The sequence below is a fragment of the Drosophila navojoa genome, chromosome 5 (assembly GCF_054131105.1).
Source record: "Drosophila navojoa isolate 15081-1374.11 chromosome 5, UAZ_NAV_1.0, whole genome shotgun sequence".
Lineage (NCBI taxonomy): Eukaryota > Metazoa > Arthropoda > Insecta > Diptera > Drosophilidae > Drosophila > Drosophila navojoa.
Window position 1 is genome coordinate 23,749,815 of NC_142893.1, and position 20,984 is coordinate 23,770,798.

Genomic DNA, 20,984 nt, shown 5'->3' on the forward strand with positions numbered 1-20,984 from the left:
AAATCGATAACTTGTCCCGTTATTTTGTTATCGATTACATCTTTACAGCTAATGTCACCAAATTTTAAATGTAGATTCATTTGTATTTTATAGTTGAAAACATATGTATATTATAATCATAATCTGAAAGTTTCTTGAAGATAGTCCACCAGAAGGAAAGTTATTAAACAATTAAGCCCACACTGCAGCCTATGCGTGCTTATGCCTGCGTTCGTAGGCCTGTGTGTGCAATTATTATACCCTGAACCCATTGTAAATGGGAAATCAGGATATAATGGTTTTGTGTAAAAGTATGTAACGGGTAAAAGGAATCATCGCAGACCCCACAAAGTATATATATTTTTGATCAGGACGACTAGCTGAGTCGATATAGCCCTGTCCGTCCGTCCGTCTGTCCGTCTGTATGAGTGCGTCGATCTCAGAAGATCTCAAACAAGTTGCGTTGACCGAGACGGTCAAATGTTGAATGAAAGATGCCTCTGAGATCGATTTGTGTTGTTGCTCTCTCTACTCTCTGCTCTCTCAAATATGTATATGTATGTATGCATGTGAGCATAAGCAGCAGCTCACAAAAATTGAAATTTTTCGCGTTCGACTGCCGTTTCTTCCCTTCTGTGTGAAGAGTATACCTAACTCTTCAAAACGTTTGCCAACCTTGTACAAAATATTTGCGTTATCGTTATTATTCAATTTATTTCACTCTTTGTTGTAATTACAGTTTTTTTTTTTTTTTTTTTTTTTTGTGAATGGTATCTTACAATAATTAAAGAGTTTAGACTAGGAACTAGGCCTTTTCTGCTTAGATATTTACTTAGAGATATGACATGGTATATAATATGACTTAATTATTTGGGGGAAAAATCAAAGAAATAGAAAACCCCGAGGTTATTTATTACAAGCTAACTTAAACACTAAAAATACTTAAAATTAAATGGCTATGCCAGTTCATTTATATGTGAATATGTTGATTCATGACACTTGGCTATGAAATTTTGCGATAGTCGCGATAATCTAATATCTACCAATTCAACATTGGCTCGACAGTGTAGATCTAACGTGGAATGATGCCAAGGAAGATTCAAAATAAGCTTCAAGATTTTATTTTGTGCGATTTGCAATTGACTTATGTGACATTTGGCTATATCTGACCAGACAGGTGCACCGTAAAAAGTAACTGATTGGAAAATTGACCTATACAAGAACATTTTGTTTTCTATGCTTAGCTTCGAGTTTCTATTTATAAAGGGATATAACGTACGGAGAATATGTTTGAGCTTTTTGTTTGTATTGGTTATATGGTCCTTGAATGTAAGTCTTCTGTCCAGTGTAATACCCAAGTACCTGACATTTGGATCCCACTTTATATATTCCGAGCCCAGTCTGATGTCTGTTATTGGCACGTAGATGTCCTTTCGTTTTTTTTGTGAAGAATATAGCCTTGGTCTTTTCTGGGCAGACTAAAATTTTCCATTGAGAGAAATATGTACCTAAAGAGTCATATGCTGTTTGGAGGTTTCGAACTATATCTGCAGAAAGAATTCCACCACAGAGAATTGCTGTATCGCCCGCAAAGACCGAGGTAGTGCAATGAGGTAATATTGGGAGATCAGAGGTATATATATTATATAGAATAGGGGATAGGCATGAGCCTTGGGGACAGCCTGCTGAGATGTTAACTGCTGTGGATGAAGCATTACCTAAATATACAATAAAAGATCTGTTTTTTAGATAACTTTGGATTATCTTTATGGCCGCAGGTGGGAAATTAAGATGTAGCATTTTGTGTATTAGGCCGTCATGCCACACTGAATCAAATGCGGCTTTGATATCTAGCAGTACCATTCCCGTTGACATAGAACTAGAAAAATTATCTTTAATGATTTTTTTAATTCTATAAAAGGGGCTGAACAGTATTGTGTTCGCTTCTGAATCCAAACTGGTGACTTGGAAGGATATTATTGGATTCAACAAAGTGAGTTAATTTATCTTGGATAACCTTCTCTAGTATTTTGCTGACTGCCGACAAAAGACTAATAGGTCTGTATGACGAGAGCAACTCGACAGGCTTATTTTGTTTTGGAATAGGAACAACTTTAGCACATTTCCAGACAGAAGGGAAATAGCATAGCTCTAGGCATTTATTGACTATGTAAGTAATAAACTTTATTCCCTTCGTAGGTAGGGTTTTTAAGCATATATTGTCAATTTTGTCAATACCTGGAGATTTCTTCTTCTTCAGCTTTTTCAGTATACCTTTTATGACGCTGGAGCTAACAAAGTAATCATTCAGCGGCTCTATAGATAATTGCGCGACTGAGAGGATTGAGGCATCGACAGCGGCTTTAGTTAGCGGATCACCGAGCCCAGCAGCTACGATATGATTTAGTCGAAAGGATTGAGCTAACGCCTCAGCCTTTTCTTCTTCTGTCGTGTGACTGATGTTATTATTGACTAATGTTGGGATATTTAAGTGTTTCTTTCTAACAATTTTGGAGAGTTTCCAAAAGGGGGAAGAACCTTTATCTAAGGCTGCAAGAGTGATATTCCAGGATTTATTTCTAAATTCTAGTATCGCTTTGGTGATTAGTTTATTTAACCATTTTAAAAGGATGAGATCGGACTGGTGACGATATCTCAGCCAGGTGCGCCGTCGTATGTTCCTACTCTTTATAAGGTTGAGAATGTTTTGCGGCAGTGGTTTTGGAGAAAATTTGATTTGTTTTTTTGGGATGCTAATATCTTTGGCTTCGCGAAGGACATCACTAAAAACATTAATCATATCATCAACATCTTCTGTGCGGCACATTAAGTTGGAGTTTAGGGGTGGAAGCGAATTTTTGACAAAACGGGCGAATCTTACCCAGTTTGCTCTTTTCACATCGAAGTAAAAGTAGTTTGCGGTAATGGCAGAATTGACAGATACCTCAAGCAGCACTGGAAGGTGATCAGAGTTTAATGTGTGTAGCACACGTGGGCTAGCTAGATAACCAGGACGATTAGTAAGGAAAAAATCTAAAGTTGAGGGTTGCCCGTGACTTCCTGCAGGGTAATATGTATGTTCAGGGGGATGCATTAGATAAAAGTTCCTGCAGTCTACCTTAGATTTGAGTAGATTACCCCACGAGTTCGCTCTAGAGCATCCCCACGACTGATGTCTGCAATTAAAATCCCCTCCCAGAATAAATGTTCCATTTGCACTACACAACTTATGTAAATCGGCCTGAAAAAGCTGTTTTTTCGAGGAATTTTCGCGGCCCCCTGGGAAATAGCATGAGTAAATGGACGTCTCAGTGCCATCACTAATGAAGATTTTTACGCCAATTGTTTCAATAATTTTAGTATTTGGGAGAGGTAGCAAAGAGTGGCGGATATTTTTTTTAATAAAGATTGCTACCCCTCCTCCTCTACTAGTCGTACGGTCGTTTCTGTAACAGCTATAATTACGAATCTTGAGGAAAATACTATTTTTTAACCAGGTTTCAGATACAAGGCAGATGTCAATGTCGTTGTTAAACAGGAAGTGACAAAATTCTTCTTTTTTGTTTTGAATGCCCCTGGCATTCCACGCAATGATCTTTACTTTGTCTAACATTAAGAAAGAAATTTGAAGGCAAGTGAGGTTATTACCTCAAACTGATCAGTCTTGGATTTACAATTTCTGAGATTACTAATGAGCTCAAAAGTAAGACTTTTTAGCTCGTCTAGCGAAAAGAGATCACTGCTTAACTCTGGTTGCCTGGCCCAGGTTGTCTTTAATGGTTCAGAAATCTGTCCATTAAGAGTTGGGAAGGTTTTTACGCAGTTTAACTGTGGAGACTGTAATGGTGTTCTGACTACCCGTGCTTTGGTGACGCCCCTATCCCTTGACTTTATATAATTTATTCTGCCTGGGCACTCCACTGAATTAGACTTATGAGAGCCGTGACAATTTGCACACTTAACAGGTAACTTTTCTGAACACTCAATAGTTTTATGGTTTCCTGCGCAATTCATACAGTATGGTTTTACACTACAATAGGAAGATCCGTGCCCGAACATCTGGCAGTTATAGCACTGAGTCACGGTGTTTTGTCTGCGTCTTTGGTAGTCCCATTTGACTCTGATATGATCAATGACAGAGTAGTTTTTCTTCAGCTCATTTAGACTTGTTGATTTGTTGACAAAGTAAACTACATACAGCGAGAAATTACTATTGTTGGCTCGTTTCCTTTGAATAAACTTGACATCTGTACATTGAAGTCCCATTTGTGTAAGCTTGTTCCTAACCTCATCAGCCGGAGTGTCATCAAGTCCCGTAAGCACCGCTTTGTATGGTTTATTGTGTTTTTTTGCAAAGGAGAAAAACTCATTTTTAGAGTTTTGCAGGTGGGTGCAGACATTGGCAAAATCCACCTCTTCTTCGCAGTGTAATTTAACTCCAATAGAAATTTTTCTAATTGAGTAGTCTTTGACATTTAGTAAATTGCAAATACCATGCAGTTGTTCAGCAGTAGTTTTAAGTACCGTAATAGGAGGAATGTGAGTTTTGGTTTTGTTGACAATTACTTCCTCACAGTTGTCGTTATCAGTTTCGTCATCCAGCGCTTGTAACGGTTGATAATAGTTGTTGTTGCTCTGCCGTTGACCAGTGTCCGTTTTTGGAACTTTTCTGCTCTGTGTTGGCGACATAGCGGCGCCAGCCAGACTAACTGTTCTCTTAATTTTGTTCTTGTTTTAAGTCGAAAGTGAAAGATAAGAATTTCGCTATCGCGGAGCGCTCACACGTGCGTACAGTTTGGCAGATCACACCGAACTGAATATCGTTATTATTTGTGAGAAGGGTATGAAAGCGTTGCGGGTCCTCATGAAAAAGTTTTCGCGACGAGCGTGCACACCACAGTCCCTTCCTACATGTATGAGCATTAGTTTGCCTGTGTGCGTGCGCAGGCCTTGCTGCCTGTAGCAATTTTAGGCCCTAGCATTTGAATTTGGTCGATCTTAAGGAGTGCTCGCATACATATGTATGTACATATGTATATGCATTTGAGTGTATGTACGCATGGGCTGTGAAGCTAACAATTATGGGAGATCACTTGTAGAAGCATTTGTATGCCTGTGGGCCTTTACATGTGCGTGTGTGTATGTGCATGTGTATGCATGAGACACATACCACAACTTTAAATTGTCTGAATGATTCGAAATCAAGAGGCGCGTTTATATGTATTTGTGTAAGTAGCTGATTAACTAAAGTGACAAGTGCATATGCCAATTCTTTTTAGCATTTTTTTTATTGGCATGCACCTGTATATGTACATATGTAAATATATGAACAGGTACAAGGGATCGAAAATCGCATCCCATTTTGTATACTGAGCTTAATAAGGTACTAAACTTTTTTTTTAATTCCTTTTGATACCCAATCCACGATCATTAAAATTAAATCCAGGTGCTTAAATATACATAAGCGCGAGTTACCCTCCAGTAACTATACTACACACATACACAAATGTATGAGCTATTCGCCGGTCACAGTGCCACAAAGTATTGGCAAGTGCACTTGTCACTTTGAGGTAGGCAGCCAATGTTCACTTCCCATGCATACACACAAGCACATACACACACACACATGTAAAAGCACATAGGCATACAAATACTTCTACAAGTGATCTCCCATAATTGTTAGCTTCACAGCCCATGCGTACATACACTCAAATGCATATACATACATACATATGTATATATGTATGTGAGCACTTCACAAGATCAACCAAACCAAACCCAACCAACCCTTTTTAGAAATTATCATGAAAAAGCTAGCATTTTGTATGAACGTGGCAAACGCTTTACAAATTTCAGTATACCCTTCACTCAAAAGGAAAAAGCGTGGATCGTCGCGAACAAAAATTGAAATATTTTTTCGCGGCTGAGAGTGATGATTTCAGAGACCATAGAGAGCGAGAGAGAGAGAGCGTAGAAAAAATGGCTATCAGCTGTGCTTCATACGGCATTGGGACTGTTTCGATTGAGCGCTCACAGCGCACTGTTTTTGTCGTGCAGCATTTTCACTGCTTGAACCTCCAGCGACCGAGCCGAGCAAATACGAAGTATAGTGGTATGTCAACTTAACAGTTTCGAGTTGTAGAAAAATTTGTACTACATGTCTAGTCTATGTGTTGTTTGGTCAGTGGTACGAGTTTATCTAATTTTTTCGATCAATCATCCGATAACCTTTTTATCGAGAATAATCGAAAAATTGATAGAGTTTTTTCAGCCTCTTTTGAACATTATTAGATCTGGAAGCTTCAGACTTACTGTGTATATACAAATGATGAATACAAACATTTTGTAATACTACTGCTTTGAAATGTACATACATTAGAACATTATGATTACTTTCTGAAAGTTTCATTAAGATTGTATGTCTACAAAAGAAGTTATTCAAATAAATTCGTATTATATTGCCCTCACTGCAGCGCAGCTTAAGCGCAGTCGCTGCTTACTGCGTAGTTAGCAGAGCTCGTTTTTATTCGTGCATGTTTATGTATGTAAAAGTGCATAAAAGAGCTACAGAATGATTAGAATATCAGATTGGAGGGTTCAGAATATTTCCTAGTCGAGGAGTTTCGGCTAGAGCCTTCTTACTTGTTTTCAATGAGTTTATAGAGTAAGGCTGTGAGTATAGCGGATCGAGTGACGTAGTACTGAATGGAATGGACTGTAATGGACATTTCGCGATTTCGTAGGTAATTTCCCGGTGTTTCGATAAAAAAAATCGTCATATCAAGAAGAATTTTGTTGAGAAAAGCAGCATACTTGTTGTTCAATATAATTTGTTGGACGTAAGTTTTTTTTTATTTTAAGTAACAAATTTCAGAGCTAATCAAAACGAAATGGCTAACCAAGACGAATCGTGATGTTTTTTGAATCGTTCGTAAGCTGCTGGAATTCAATAAATATAAATAAATTGACCCCCATTGTTCACAGATTCAGCATGAGGGTTTGTTCTTGTTTATCGAATTTGACTATAGTTCACCTCTAAACCTTATTCTGAGACTATGGTGCGTTTTATTAGTATGTATAAAAATGTATTCAAGTATATTTTGTTTATTTTCTGAGTTAACTTTTTTAAAGAACTATATTAGTGTTCAGTCATTGAGCACATTTCTATTTTAGCTAATACTAATGGGTGTTATTATAAGCTAGAGAATAAGTGATTTGATGAGATAATTCATGAGTTAATTGAGTTAAGATATATGATAAAACAGTGTCCATACTTCGGTTGAAGTCGAGTAGAAGTTTGAAGTTGTCCACCAAAAACGTTTAGAATGCTGTAAATTCTCTATTGTTGATCAAATGTTGATAACAACTTTTATTCATTTTGAGTTGATGCTCAAATTAATATCAAATACATAAACCGATATTTATTCGTTATAGTTCATCAAAATATTTACTATTTAACTCCAGCTTTTCCCGGATCTGGGGTTTTATTTTGCACGGGACAATTCCAGGCAACACCTCTGTCTGATTCACCGTCGTAAGTGGCATACCGAGGTTATAGCATTTGGCGGCTTTAAGGCATGCAAATCTTTTTTTTGTATTACAATAAGTGGTTGAAATTTCGAGTTGTGCATTTATGTAACCACATTTATCGTTAATATCAGTCCCACTTTTGTTTCTTGGAGAGTATTTCAAGAAGCTCTCTATTGATGTGGATTTTGCTCTGGTGATTCCATATTCATCCTTGAAACCAAACCAATAATCAACTCGGTCTATGGACATTATTTTCTTCGCCACTGCATTGAATTCGGCGGTGGAGCCGAAACTGGCAAAACAGAGATTATGTTTCTTACATATCTGCCAAGCTTCATGCCAGGTAGCCTGCATAGTATAATTTAAAAAATAATACAATGTTGTAATAGTTATCATTATTTAAATACAGCATTCAAATTACATTACCTCAGTACTGCTAAAATAGAAACACCGATTAGCGTTTGCCGTCCCCTGAAAATGCTCCAAACAATATAACAGTGCCAATAGTTGTAGCTTCATGATGACTGCTATTTGAAATGATTGGGCCAAAATAAAACTTTGACCAAAAGAGGAAATTTATTATATAACCCATGGCCAATACCTGCAAATCAAAGTGAAAAATCCATTCGTTAGGCCATTTGCATTAAATTAAATAAATTTCTGTCACTTGAAAAAGTTTTTTAAACATATATACATATGTATTATGAGTTCTCCGATGCGATGTACTCTAACTGATACCACTAACCAGAGAGCACAGAAAACCTAAAAGTAAGGAGCCGAGCGAATCCGAAGCTGTCTTGGGTGCTAAAGCTCCAGAAAAAGCGTGCAAAATTTTTCTAGTCTATGTGCTCTCTGGTTAGTGCTGATACTCACTGGTGGACTGCTCTACTTCCGGAGAATTGGTCCCTCACTAGCCCTAAAAAAATGGATTCAATAAGGATCTATATTTATGGTTGTGCGTTTATACTCTGATAAAAAGTATTAACAGACAGCGAAAATAAGAGAAGAGTTTTGAAATATCAGTTGGTCGAAGGATTCCGGGGATCTCGAACTCGAGCCTTCTCTACTAAAGTTTTTTAACTTATTTAGTTTTATATTTATAGTGTATTGGTTTTGTGTAATGTCCGTCTTGTCCGTCCGTTTGCCCGAATGAAGGCAATCTTTTTCGGCTCTATTGAAGCTAGAGACTAGCAATTTGGAACACATACTCTTATATCCGATTTATAAAGTGATAAAATTTTCCCGATCCGCTCACTAGGGGCGTGCATTTTCCGATTTGCTAGAAATCATATAAGTTGAAGAGCTAGAAAGCCGAAATTCTTAATGTAGATCTGTGTCGACCACCCAAGATCACGTGCTATGACGGATATATCTACGCCCATTGAGGGCGTGGTGAATTAGATAAAACTGTATCTCCTAGAGCTTAAAAGCTAGAATGTTAAAATTTCTCACGTGAGCTAATGTTATGATTTTAAAGAGATTAATGAAAAACAAGTAAGAAAGCTCTAGTCGAGACTGCTCGACTACAAGATCCCCTGAACCTTACAAGCAACTGATATTTCAATAACAATTAACACACACACACACACACGCACACAAACAAATACACGCGCACACACACGCACACAAACAAACATCACATACACGGGCACATATGTATACAAGCGATTGCGCTTGGGTTGCGCTGCAGTCTTGGCAGTATTTTAAGAATTTATTTGTTGAATAATTTGAATTCTAGATGTACGATCGTAATGAAACTTTCAGAACGTAATCATATTGTTTAAATGTATGTATATGTCGAAGCTCAAGAGCTTAATCATATTGTATATAATTTTGATTTTTGTTATAATTTACCCCCCACCCCTAAATTCACATCATCACTCTCAATTTTGTTAAAGGCGTATTTCAAGTACTAGAGACGTTTGCTTTGGAATGTACATATGTTTTAACATTATGTTTACGTTCTGAAAGTTTCATTAAGATTGTAGGTCTAGAAATTAAATTCTTCAACAAATAAATTCTCCCACACTGCAGCGCAGCCCAAGCGCAGCCGCTGCTTACTGCGCAGTTAGCAGAGCGCGTTTTAATAAGTGCGTGTGTATGCATGTGTGCCTAAAAAGTGCAGAGTGATTAGAAATCAGATTGGAGGGTTCAGGGTTTCTCCTAGTCGAGCAGTCTCGACTAGAGTCTAATTATTTGTTTTATATATTATTTTTTGGATGATGATTTTCCAATTTTAAGTTTTTCCATGTTAATTTATTAGTCTGGCAACGCTGAAACATTCGAGACAATTAAGTTTTAATAAATTTGAGATTCTAGAGCACTGTTGTGAATCACATTTTATATTAAAATTCAAATTACTTCGTAAGTTAGGTAAATCATATTCATAGACATCAAACGTTCATAGCACTTGTTGACACTGTCAACTAACATCTGGCAGCACTAACATTAGCCTAACCGCAACATCATATGCCTATCTGGCAGCGATGGTACTCAATGCTAGAGTCCACATGCAGTAAATACATTCCACAAGCAGAAGCAGAACTATTAGCTAAAAACAACGCAGCAAACAAGAAAAAGTGTTAGCGAAAATAATTCCAATAAGATACTTTGGCTTGGAACTTATTCGTATTTTTGCCGTCGACGCATTCGGAACGTTTACAAACGCGCATCGTACAAAAATTAATCGACTGTAAAATCATCCCAAAGATAAATTCAAATAACAGTTTAAATCAAAACTATACAAATTTTTCAACATGTTCAGCTCGTTTACAGGTAATGAAAAGAAAACAGGAAATAAAGAATAATGTAATACAAAAAAATAGTATAATGAAGACAAAATTTGGTATAAGCTATTTGTGAAAGTTTTAAATAGTCAAAAAAAGCGATACGTTCAATTAAATATACAGACTGTGGTATGTGCTATGTGATATGAAAGAAAATAACGTCAACTAATGAGTTAATGTATTGTGAGACCTTGCTGTTAGGACTCGTACAACCTATGACCGCATTGCAGGATTACAATTGAATTACATCATCGTTCCAGGCAACAAAATAGAAGTAGTAGCGCGTAGATAGAATTAATTGTCTCCTACGATTACTTATACAGCTTGATGATCACGATGATGATGATAATGACGATACGCCAGCGTCAGTCAATTATGGCGCAGTATTATATATATATTTATATATATACATATATATATATATGTGTGTGTGTATACACGTCTATGAAACATAAATTGTTTTTCTGGCTGGCGCAACCCACACCAAAGTAATGCCATTTATATTTTATATACATATATATATATATATATATATATATATATATATATATATATATATATATATAAGTATAGCAGCGTATGTGCATATGTATATACATATAATGTCGTGTATATAATGTTTGTATCTATAAATCTTTAATATGTATATATTGTAGCATTTTTTAACATACTACGTGTTGCTCTTTGAAATTATTTATATTTCTGCGAACAAATTTTGAGAAAGGTATAATATATATACAAACTCATTGGGAATTAAAATAAGTTATTCTACTTCCGATAACTTAAAATTTGTTCAGTAGCAATTTTCTCGTTTCCCTGAATTTGGCTTCAGTTTGAGAGAGAAGGAAAGAAAAATGAATTTTAAAAATATTCCCTAGTCATTTTTTTAGGCTATGTTTAACTATACTTTTGATTAATATTCTCTGTTTCCACTTAATGCAAACAGATGCTTCAAAGTGTAAGTAAAATCCAATATGTTAATATAATATTGCATCATTATAATTTGTACACTCAGAACATTGAAAATACGATGATTAAAGGTTGAAAGTAAAACTAAAAATATTCAAAAATATTAATGTTGTTTTGAAGATTCGGCGAAAGATTGTTTTACTGTGGAAACTACATGTTCAAATCAAAGAATCGTTCTTTTTATAAATTAAATAATTATACTCATTCACGAAAGTGAAGCTAGAGACTTGAAATTTGGAACATATACTCGTGTATATCTCCGATCTATAAAGTGTTAAATTTTTCCGGATCCGCCTCCTAGGGGCGTGGCAAATCGGAAAATGCCTTTTCCGCTATGCCAGAAATCATGTTAGTTGAAGAGCCAGAAAGCTGAAATTTGGTATATAGATCCGCGTCGACCACACAAGATCACCAGCTATGGTGGATATATCTCCGCCATTGGGGGCGTGGTAAATCTGATAAAACTGTATCTCCCAAAGTTGTAAATCTAGAATGGTGAAATTTTGCACGTGCGCTAATGTTTCTATTCTTTAAAGATGGGTGGAAAAGTTATATATCTACGCCTATTAGGGGCGTGGCAAATCGGACCTGAAGAAATAGTGATTTTTCAAATTCTTCTATATTTTAGGCACTATTGATGCTAGAGACCTGAAATTTGGTATATATACGCAGGTTGACCTCCCATGTCAAACGAGTTATGATGGATTTAACTCCGCCCAAAGGGAGCGTGGCCAACCGCAACAGTTTATATCTCCTACAGCTTAGGAGGTTAAGAGGTTAGGTTACTAGTAATCTCCTTTATCGATGTCCCTAAACTAATTGTTACGCCTCTTTAGGGGCGTGGCATATCGAATGAATACCCTGTAATTTTCACAATTTTTTAGCGTAAGAATTCAAATTTTGAATTTAGGTTACCGTTAGCAAAACTTGGCTACTAAATTGCTGATGGGGTGTGAATGAGTATTCCACAGTCGGTAACGCCCGACTGCAACGTTCTTACTTGTCTTGTATTGAAAAACTCCATGTTTATTTACGAAGTCGTCTTGTTTTCTATAAATAGCATGTAGTCACATAAGCTCTCTATACAGAATGTTTCTGTGTTTCTGAATACCACCATTCAAGATCCCACCATTAGCACAACCACTTCCCCAATCCATCACGATAGCCACACACCACCACTCCCTTCCCGCTACCTCTCAATCTGTAGTAAATTTACATTCTAAAATGGATTTAATTATATAGAGGCCAAATGAAATCTCTGGCGTTTTATTTGCTGCATTGAATATTGCATTTATACAAACTCATTGGGATTTGGGGATATTTGAGGCGCTCGTCCGGTGGCGAGCCATTTAACTCTGCGATGGTTTCTATGCCGTTGTTGAGTCGGAAGCGACTGTCGGCGTATTAGCACCTCCTCCTGTTGGTCCATCTGTTCCTGCCGGGGCTGACGTGGGAGCTTCTGTCGGCTTACCAGTCTCTCCACCTGTTCCTGCCGGTGTTGACGTGGGAGCTTCTGTCGGCTTACCAGTCTCTCCACCTGTTCCTGCCGGTGTTGACGTGGGAGCTTCTGTCGGCTTACCAGTCTCTCCACCTGTTCCTGCCGGTGTTGAGCCATATTCTTCTGATTCTGTTATCTCTGATTCTGCCGTCACGAGTGTACTTTCCGTTCCGCCATTTTCAGTTGTAGTGGTATTCTCTTTCGACTCCGCTTGCGCCGAATTCGAATTATCAATCGGCCGTGAGTCGCTTTCCAGACTTTCTGTACGGGTCGCATTCCCAGTATCTTCGTTCTTGGTCGGATCGTGGTGGAAATGATGCAAATGCTCATGGCTATGATGCTGACTGCCAACTGAATCCTCCGTAGGCTGAGCACACTTTAGTTCAGTCGCCTGACATATAAAATACTGCTCCTCTTCGCAATTGTCGTCGGTGACCGTGGTGCCATTATATCTAAGCCTAACCTCCAAACAGTCATCGAAGTTGGCCCTATGTGTCTGCTCGATAGCCGCCGCACCACCGAAATATCGTACAGGACGACCAGTGCTAATATATGTATAACGACCCTCCGTCTGCAGATCATTGCCGCCGAACCAATAGTCCTCCATGTTGCCGCGCGAGCGCAGAAACTTCATAACCGCATCGAAGTCGTCCTTATTGGCAATATCAGCTAAATTGAGGCTCTTGCGTAGGCAATTGTTCTGTGCGCCGTACCAGTTCATCTACAAGGGATTCTACCATATAATGTCTGTATAGTCAATGAGGCTGCGACGAATATAAACCTTTTTGCCGGCAAAGTAATAGCATTTGCCATTAATTTGACGCAAATAACGCTTTCCACAAGGACCTAAGTCACTCTTGTTGTTCGCCTTCGACTTCTTCTGTTTCGTCTTTGAGCCTTTTCCGGAGAGGACATCATCTGGGTAAACTATGATTAGGGCCAATATCACAATTTGCAGTAACCTCATGGCTGCAGGCGCCGTTGTCCACAGACTGTTCCAATTTAGCTTGTTCCTTCTATATATAACCACATTGAGGGCGTGACAACTACATTATCTATGCCAACTATGCTATCTAAATCGCATAATTCGTACTTTTTCAATTGTGTCCAGCGTGCAACTAATTAATTAATTTCAATTCGTTGCGGCAAGTCAATTACTATTACAGTTATGACAATATTTACTTACCTCTCTTCAGGGTGGCTCTTTATATGCTTATGCATGTTTGAGGGTTTCCCGATGTTTTCAGAGTCTTGAAGCGAATTTTGCACTTCATCTCGTCGTTGCGTATTTCAGTGAAATGCTGCCACTGATGCAGCTTGGTGGCTTAAAGACATATTCAATATTTATAATATTTACTTTAACTATAAATAAAATTTACTCGAAATATAATTCACTTTGTATACCCTGAATCCATTGAAAATGGAAAATCAGGGTATAATGGTTTTGTGTAAAAGTATGTAACGGAAGGAATCATCGCAGGCCCCCCAAAGTATATATATTCTTGACCAGGACGACGAGCTGAGTCGACTGTCTGTCCGTCCGTCCGTCTGTCTGTATGAGTGCGTCGATCTCAGCAGATACAAAAGCTAGAGAGCTGAAATACTCGTGTATACCATATGCAGTACGAGTTTCCTTTAGTTTTTCGATAAATCACACGATAATTTTTTTATCGAGAATAATCAAAAAATTGATTTTGTTTCGTGATATACACGGACCAAGGGACAAATTTCAAATCTCTAGCTCTTATATCTTCTGAGATCGACGCGTTCATACATACATACGGACGGACGGACAGACAGACAGGGCTAAATCGACTCAGCTCGTCGTAGGCTGTGAAACAGAAATCGCAGAGAACGTCTAGCTAAAGCAATTGAAAGCTTGAATCAATTTATGTGTGCTTTTTCGAAATGCACCCTTAGTTAGCAGTATTAATTATGTCCAGTTGATAATATTATCGATGTAATATCTTTGACCGAGTGCCCTCAATAGCATTTTCTTCTTGTATTTATTTGGTTTATTAATTAGTATGCATAAAATTTGTTTCCATTTGTGAAACATCCATTATTTCGTGGCGTTTGGCTCGTTGTTCGGGTCGCTCGGCCCCACAGTTGTAGTTCCAGATGTCTTGTCCGTAGAAGCGACTTCAGTGGGCTTCACAGTTGTAGGTGGCTCGTCTGTAGTCATTTTTGTGCCCTCAGGTGGCTCGCTCGACACCTCAGTACCGACTTCAGGGGACTTGTTCGGATCCACGGTTGGCTTTTCAGGTCCCTTTTGCACTGTAGTCGCTACATTATTATCTACGGTTACAGTTGTCGCGTTACTTGGGTTCTCGTTTGATTCCGGTCCGCTCGTCGGACCTCCCACTGGTGGATCAACTCCCTCCTCCGAGCCTTCCGGCTTATCCGTTAACAACTCTTGTAAGTCAGGTTGCTGTCCATCCACGTCAACGCCTGCCTCAGCCTCGTCGCTGGGCTCGCCAATATCGTGATGGAAGTGATGTAAATGCTCGTGACTGTGATGGCGCTTCTTAGTGCTTTCAGCGAAGTCGCAGTACCTTTCAGAGCAGATGAAATATTGTCTCTCTAGACAATTGTCGTCGGCCACAACGGTCATGTTGTTGCGTATGCGCACCTCCAGACAATCATCGCACTTCCCGTGCGCCGACTGCCCCACGAGACTGTAATTGCTGAAGTAACGTACTAAGCGACCGTTGCTGATATATTGAAAACGGCCCTCGGTTTGCAGATCGTTGGCACCAAACCAAAAGTCCTCCGTGTTGCCTTTGGAGCTCAGAAATTCGATAGCACCGTAGAAATCTCGTGGATTGCTCAGGTCGGCCAGTGTGAGGCCCTTGCGTAGACAATTGTTTAGAGCACCAAACCAGTTCAGCTGCAAACAGACAGACAGACAGGGAGAAAGAGAGAGAGAGAGAGAGAGAGAGAGAGAGAGAGAGAGAGAGAGAGAGAGATAAGAAATAATCGATTGCTTAATTCGTCCAAGGAATTGCTTACCTTTTTAACTGAAAAGTAGTAACACTTGCCGTTGATGCGTCTCAGATAGCGCCGAGGACAGCCGGTTTTTGTTGAGCAGAGTACATCCCTGTGCAGGGCACTCAGCACGGCAATGATCACAACTATGATGTGCTTCATCTCGCCTGACCAATGCACCATTGTGTGCTCTGGCGCTGCTCGCTCCTGTACTTATATCCTCCCCTAGCGTGCAATTGCCAATCCGTTTGCTATGCCTCTCAGTTATATGATCGCGCCAATGCCCTTATCGATCGTTCCAGCTGCCATGCCCAATGATCGACTAATTCAATTAGTTGAGTTCACTCGGTCGGACATTCCGGAAGAATGCTACATACACTTCACTCCAGACGGCGTGCTGTCATCGAAGTTGGTTTTGCTAATGGAATCTCTCGCTTACTGTGTCTGTGGGTCATCCCAGGGGTTAGGCGTTTAATTGAAATCTTCATTGCCAGAGTGCCATTGATAGTTACGCTCATACAAATCTTTAGATCTTTACAAAGTGCTGAAAATAGACGAATATACAGTTCGTTGTTATATTTATTTGCATATACAAGTAACAAAAAATGGAACTAAACAAATAAAACAAAAATAAAATAAAATAAATAAATACAAAATAAAAAAAATAAATCTATAAATAAAACTGCATATTAATTACCGTCCAATCAGATTCCACTACATAAGCTTTGATCTAGGTGTATCATATATAACGAAAACTGGTGCCTTGGGTCAGAGTCATGAATCATTTATTGGGTGCATAGTATTCAGTATTGGGTTTTCTGTATTTGTTGTTCGATATTTCGTTGTTTGCGGCCGTGTCCTTTGCCAGGGCACGAAGTACCAGCTCCGTCGTCAAGCTGACAAATTGTTGTGCTTTTTAGTCTGGTATTGACCTTCGACAATGAGTTAACTTGAAGCTACACAAATTGCGGGGCGAGCGAATTATTCATTATTCACCCGGGCGGGCGTGTGGCGAGCGATTACGATTTCTATGACATCATCAACAACTGAGGAGCCCCAACAGCCGCCGCAGCAGCAACAACATCAGCAGCATCTAAAGTTCGGTTCATCGATTCACAGCTATGTGTGTTGAGTTGCCAATGTGTGTGTGAGGTCTGTGAAAACCTGGTGTGGAACGTAAGTTTCTCAACTGGGATGGCACTTACTCATAGAGCGACAAGATACGCATACATATGAGGGAGAGATACAAATGTATCTGTATCTGTGTCTGGTTTGCTGGTGTAGCTTTAGATGTGTCTGTAGCCTGTTTGTGTTTGTTGCGCTTGAGTTCTGTTGGTCTTGAGTACAGGTTTTATTTATTTATATAATTTTTTTTGGTATTGTTTTTTTCATGTATTATATTTTTGTGCTTAGCTCTTTTGCGCATTATCTGCGGCGATGAGAGTAGAGGCAAGAAGAAAAACACAAAACATCTGAGGTTTTCGACTGTGGCTTATTGTGTTACTTTATGGCCATGTTATGACATTCTAGCCGGTTTTTTTTGTGTTTCTTTTTTTTCCTTTACTCTTACTATTGACCGCAGCATAGCTGAGAATCTGCGTCGTACTATTACGCAAATGCTTTGAGAGCACTTGATTCATTTTGATAAATAAGCATATGGCTTGGTATTTAATGGCAAGTGTTTCCTAGCCGGAAAGTCCTAGTGCTCGCTATTCGTCACATGAATTTGAAAATTCTCTTCTTAGTCAATTGCAAGCAGAATGTTAGTGAAATCGGGGTTGGTTTCAAATGCACATATAGATTAGCTTTTTGATGTTTACCCAACAGCAAACTCGTTTGCTACAAGTTTCTCCATAATAACAATTTTGTATCTTATTCTCATTTCCATTTTTATAATCCCTTTAATAATAATAAACAGCGTATATTGAAAAATTAAAGAACAATCAAATTTTCTTTATTTTTATTTACAATACATCTAAAATTATGTTCAGTTTTCTGCGCATCTGTTAGAACATCAAATTTGGCGTTAATTTCATATACCTCTGTATCCTCTGTATTTTAATCTATTTATATAAAGGCTATTAATATATCTAATATCTATAGTTGTAATATTATTAAATATATTAAATTTTGGTCCTAATTTCCTTTTGTATCTAAGCTCCGAAGCCTCTGCCGAAAGTCCCAAGTTTAATAGCAAACAGCTTTTGTTATGCTCTGACAAGTGCAAGCAATTCTGTCTGTCTGACCATTCGCAGTTTTTTGCTTCTTCTATTCTATTCTATTCACATTTTGCGTTCCAAAAGAATTCCATAATTTTTCCACTTTTGCTTGCACTCCTCGGCGCGTGGTCTAATAAAAATGCTAATTAACATTTTTGTTTGCCAAAAATATCTAAAAATCAAGAATAAGTTTAAAAAAGCGGTTTTACTACTAAATATATTTTTTATAAAGGCATGCCTATTGTTAAACTCGAAAGGCCATTCAGTTTTGGTATGTAAACACTTTGCTTTCCCAGCCGCGCCGTAAGAAAGCGTGAACAAAGAGCTGAAAACTATTGGAATAAAATACCATGAAACGTCATTATGACATCACATACTGTAAATGATTTAAATATTTGCACATTGTTTACTGTATATGCCCACACACACTCACACATACAGATACACTCGGCATGCCATTTTAGAATAGTTCTACATACAGTCATACATACATACATAGCTCGAAAATTGGCGATTCGAGCGGATTGCCGTTGCGGTAGCTTTTAATGGCACACTGTTTCTATTTGAGTGAACGCACACGTCACTTTATGGGAATGCAGCAGCTGAACAGTCTCTCTGGGCTGGGACACTGCTTCCGACGCGCACAATTCCTATTCAATTATAATTAAAATTGTATTTTTTCTCTTGTGTATGAATACAAATTGTTATTAACAAACTGTGAAGACACGTTCTCCAAGTATACATAATTCGTACACATATTACTATTAGTCAGCATTCGATTAACATAGTCTTATTTTTTAGTCGGTTCAACTGCGTGACCTCATCGAGCTAACTTATGAAATGTGGTATGATAGCATCTACATATTTATAATACAAGTCCTACGCAGTTACGCAGTGATTTAGTCTGATGCATTCGGAATCTAAAATCTAATCTAAAATTTGCAACTTCAGAGAAATCCGTTAACAATACGGTATAACGGTATACTAGCGATATAAGAATTGGCATTCAATTGATATCTGCCACGCAAAGTTCCATTTTATTTTCATCTACCCGTAGCTCCAGCCATTCCTTACCAATCCATATATGTATATAAGACATGAAAACTTTTCAATTAAAATTTTGGTATATGCATGCACAGAGCATTCAGTAGTCGTGCACCCAAGTATTAATCATCTTACGTGCTTTGTTTTCGTACACGTTGTATTTGATGCGTTTCAAATTTGTTGCTGCCGCCTCCGAATTAAGCGCCGCGAATTGCGCAGCAGCGGGCTGAGTGTCAACTGGCTCTAATCAGGGTGAGAATCAGGCATGGCATGTAATTACGATCTGATTAGTTCATGCTCGCTGAAATTCCAGGCCGTGTCCAGGTATTTTTCTTTACGCTTTGGCAATTGGCATCGTCTACGAAAAGTTTTCACAATTCACAATTTTCATCGATAAGCTCGGCCCAAAGCTCGACTGATTGCCGCACATTTCAGTCTATAAATTATGATCGGCAATTGGCATAGCCTTTAGTTGTCTTTCAAAAGCTTAACCAAAATGTATCCCAGCCGCCAGCAGCCCAAATGTGCGAAAAGAGAGAGAGCTTGTGTTAAATTGGAAGTTTGTAAAATAGAAATTTACTTTATTTCTTTTCCGACAGCCTCCCTGAAGAGCTTTGGCGATAAGACTGCCAATTTGTTCAGCAAGAAGAAGGATGAGGCCGAGAAGCTGGCAAACGAAAAGGCAGCCGAGGCACAGAAACTGGCTGAGGAGCAGGCCAAGAAGGTCGGACAATCAGTGCAGCAGACCAAGAATGAGGCCGAGCAGCTGGCAACCAGCACAGGTAATTAGATAGATCAGAGGAAGAAAAAGAAAGAGAGAGAGAGAGGAAATATTCTATAAATCTATGATTTCGTAGCCAAGGATGCTGCCGCTTTGGCCGCTGCCGAGGCACAGAAGGCTGGCCAAGTGATTGACCAGGGCGTCAATCGCGCTGCCGGCGCCGTCAATCAAACCAAACAGGCTGTGGACAACACCGTCAATCAGGCCAGTGCCGCTGTCCAGAACTCCAAGCAGGTGGCCGCCAATGTGGCGGAGGCCTCTAAAAACGCTGCTGCCAATGCTGTCGACCAGACCAAGAAGGCGGCCAACGAGGCGATCAACAAGAGCGTCAAGGCCGCTGAGTCTGTGGCCGATCAGAAGCTGAAGCAGGCCGAGAACGCCATCGATGGCGCCTTGAAGCAGACCAGTCAGGCTGTCGACCAGAAGCTGAACGAGGCCAACCAGTACGTGGACCAGAAGCGCGAAGGGCTCGAGAAGAACATCCAGGAGGCGACGAGCCAGGCACAAGAGAGCGCCGGACAGCAGGCCTCCCAGCTGCTGGGCAAGCTGCATCTGGGCCCCAAGTAGAAGTTGCCCCATCCCCCCTTCTAAAAACGAACAAAAGAAAATAACGTAAACAATTTCGTCTGTGTGTAAACCAAGAAAATGCTTTAACAGAATCAAAATGAAAAATGAATGGAAATTTGCTTCAACGTAACAAGTGCCAGTAATGTGATTGCTAAAGATTTATTCAGATATATATATATATATATATATATATATATATATATATATATATATATATACTATATGTATTTTTGGATTTTTCATATATATGTATTTGTATTGAACTCTTTAGTTTTACATACTTCTTGCAGCGCAGCTTTTGATATGCACATAACAAAAACAACAAAGAAACCGTTTTTATTGAATTCTCACCTTCTTTTATATACAATTATAAATCTGTTACTTTGAGGCAATTGATATTATTAATAAGAATGTTTTTATATACATACATATGAATGTATATGATTATATATGATAAAAGAAAAGAGCTATGCTTTGTTAAGTATCTATTTTGTTTTATGTAGAAATGTATAATTAAGTACTTTTAACGTTTTGCACAATAAATTACAAAAATGTGTTTTTATCATGTAGCTGAAAATATCGACAATGTTTATATGTTGGGTGATTTGAAAACAATCGTTACT

General features: G+C 38.6%; 4 protein-coding genes across 5 annotated transcripts; 1 reads left to right on the plus strand and 3 right to left on the minus strand.

Annotated features, from left to right (window-relative positions):
- Nucleotides 1–7,314: 7,314 nt before the first annotated feature.
- LOC108657937 (uncharacterized) lies at nucleotides 7,315–8,891 on the minus strand. Its single transcript, XM_018110597.3, has 3 exons — nucleotides 8,854–8,891; nucleotides 7,936–8,065; nucleotides 7,315–7,857 (listed from the first exon to the last, which is right to left on the minus strand). The coding sequence occupies exons 1-3, from the start codon at nucleotides 8,889–8,891 to the stop codon at nucleotides 7,408–7,410; spliced, it is 618 nt and encodes a 205-aa protein (XP_017966086.3). The 3' UTR covers nucleotides 7,315–7,407.
- Nucleotides 8,892–10,076: 1,185 nt separating this feature from the next.
- Nucleotides 10,077–20,466, plus strand: LOC108653255 (uncharacterized). 2 transcript variants are annotated; one of them, XM_030386316.2, is made up of 3 exons: nucleotides 10,077–10,284; nucleotides 19,613–19,795; nucleotides 19,871–20,466. In XM_030386316.2, exons 1-3 carry the CDS (start codon nucleotides 10,266–10,268, stop codon nucleotides 20,359–20,361), a joined length of 693 nt encoding a protein of 230 aa, XP_030242176.1. In that variant the 5' UTR covers nucleotides 10,077–10,265; the 3' UTR covers nucleotides 20,362–20,466. The 2 variants fall into 2 exon arrangements, with proteins under 2 accessions (XP_030242176.1, XP_017959105.1); XM_018103616.3 differs by lacking the exon at nucleotides 10,077–10,284 and adding an exon at nucleotides 19,390–19,537.
- On the minus strand, nucleotides 12,494–13,775 carry lectin-46Ca (C-type lectin 46Ca). The gene is made up of 2 exons (XM_030386318.2): nucleotides 13,544–13,775; nucleotides 12,494–13,483 (listed from the first exon to the last, which is right to left on the minus strand). The coding sequence occupies exons 1-2, from the start codon at nucleotides 13,727–13,729 to the stop codon at nucleotides 12,632–12,634; spliced, it is 1,038 nt and encodes a 345-aa protein (XP_030242178.2). The 5' UTR covers nucleotides 13,730–13,775; the 3' UTR covers nucleotides 12,494–12,631.
- On the minus strand, nucleotides 14,727–15,954 carry lectin-46Cb (C-type lectin 46Cb). The gene is made up of 2 exons (XM_018103089.3): nucleotides 15,775–15,954; nucleotides 14,727–15,652 (listed from the first exon to the last, which is right to left on the minus strand). Exons 1-2 carry the CDS (start codon nucleotides 15,931–15,933, stop codon nucleotides 14,825–14,827), a joined length of 987 nt encoding a protein of 328 aa, XP_017958578.1. The 5' UTR covers nucleotides 15,934–15,954; the 3' UTR covers nucleotides 14,727–14,824.
- Nucleotides 20,467–20,984: the final 518 nt, after the last annotated feature.

Coding starts and splice junctions, on each gene's coding strand:
- LOC108657937 (XM_018110597.3), bottom strand. CDS start 8,891: ATGGGCGTAGATATATCCGTCATAGCACGTGATCTTGG. Junction 8,066..8,853: donor GTCATAGCACGTGATCTTGG/GTGGTCGACACA, acceptor TTTTGGTCAAAG/TTTTATTTTGGCCCAATCAT. Junction 7,858..7,935: donor TCTATTTTAGCAGTACTGAG/GTAATGTAATTT, acceptor TATACTATGCAG/GCTACCTGGCATGAAGCTTG.
- lectin-46Ca (XM_030386318.2), bottom strand. CDS start 13,729: ATGAGGTTACTGCAAATTGTGATATTGGCCCTAATCATAGTTTACCCA. Junction 13,484..13,543: donor ATTACTTTGCCGGCAAAAAG/GTTTATATTCGT, acceptor AATCCCTTGTAG/ATGAACTGGTACGGCGCACA.
- lectin-46Cb (XM_018103089.3), bottom strand. CDS start 15,933: ATGGTGCATTGGTCAGGCGAGATGAAGCACATCATAGTTGTGATCATT. Junction 15,653..15,774: donor ACTACTTTTCAGTTAAAAAG/GTAAGCAATTCC, acceptor GTCTGTTTGCAG/CTGAACTGGTTTGGTGCTCT.
- LOC108653255 (XM_018103616.3), top strand. CDS start 19,510: ATGTATCCCAGCCGCCAGCAGCCCAAAT. Junction 19,538..19,612: donor CAGCCGCCAGCAGCCCAAAT/GTGCGAAAAGAG, acceptor CTTTTCCGACAG/CCTCCCTGAAGAGCTTTGGC. Junction 19,796..19,870: donor GCAGCTGGCAACCAGCACAG/GTAATTAGATAG, acceptor ATGATTTCGTAG/CCAAGGATGCTGCCGCTTTG.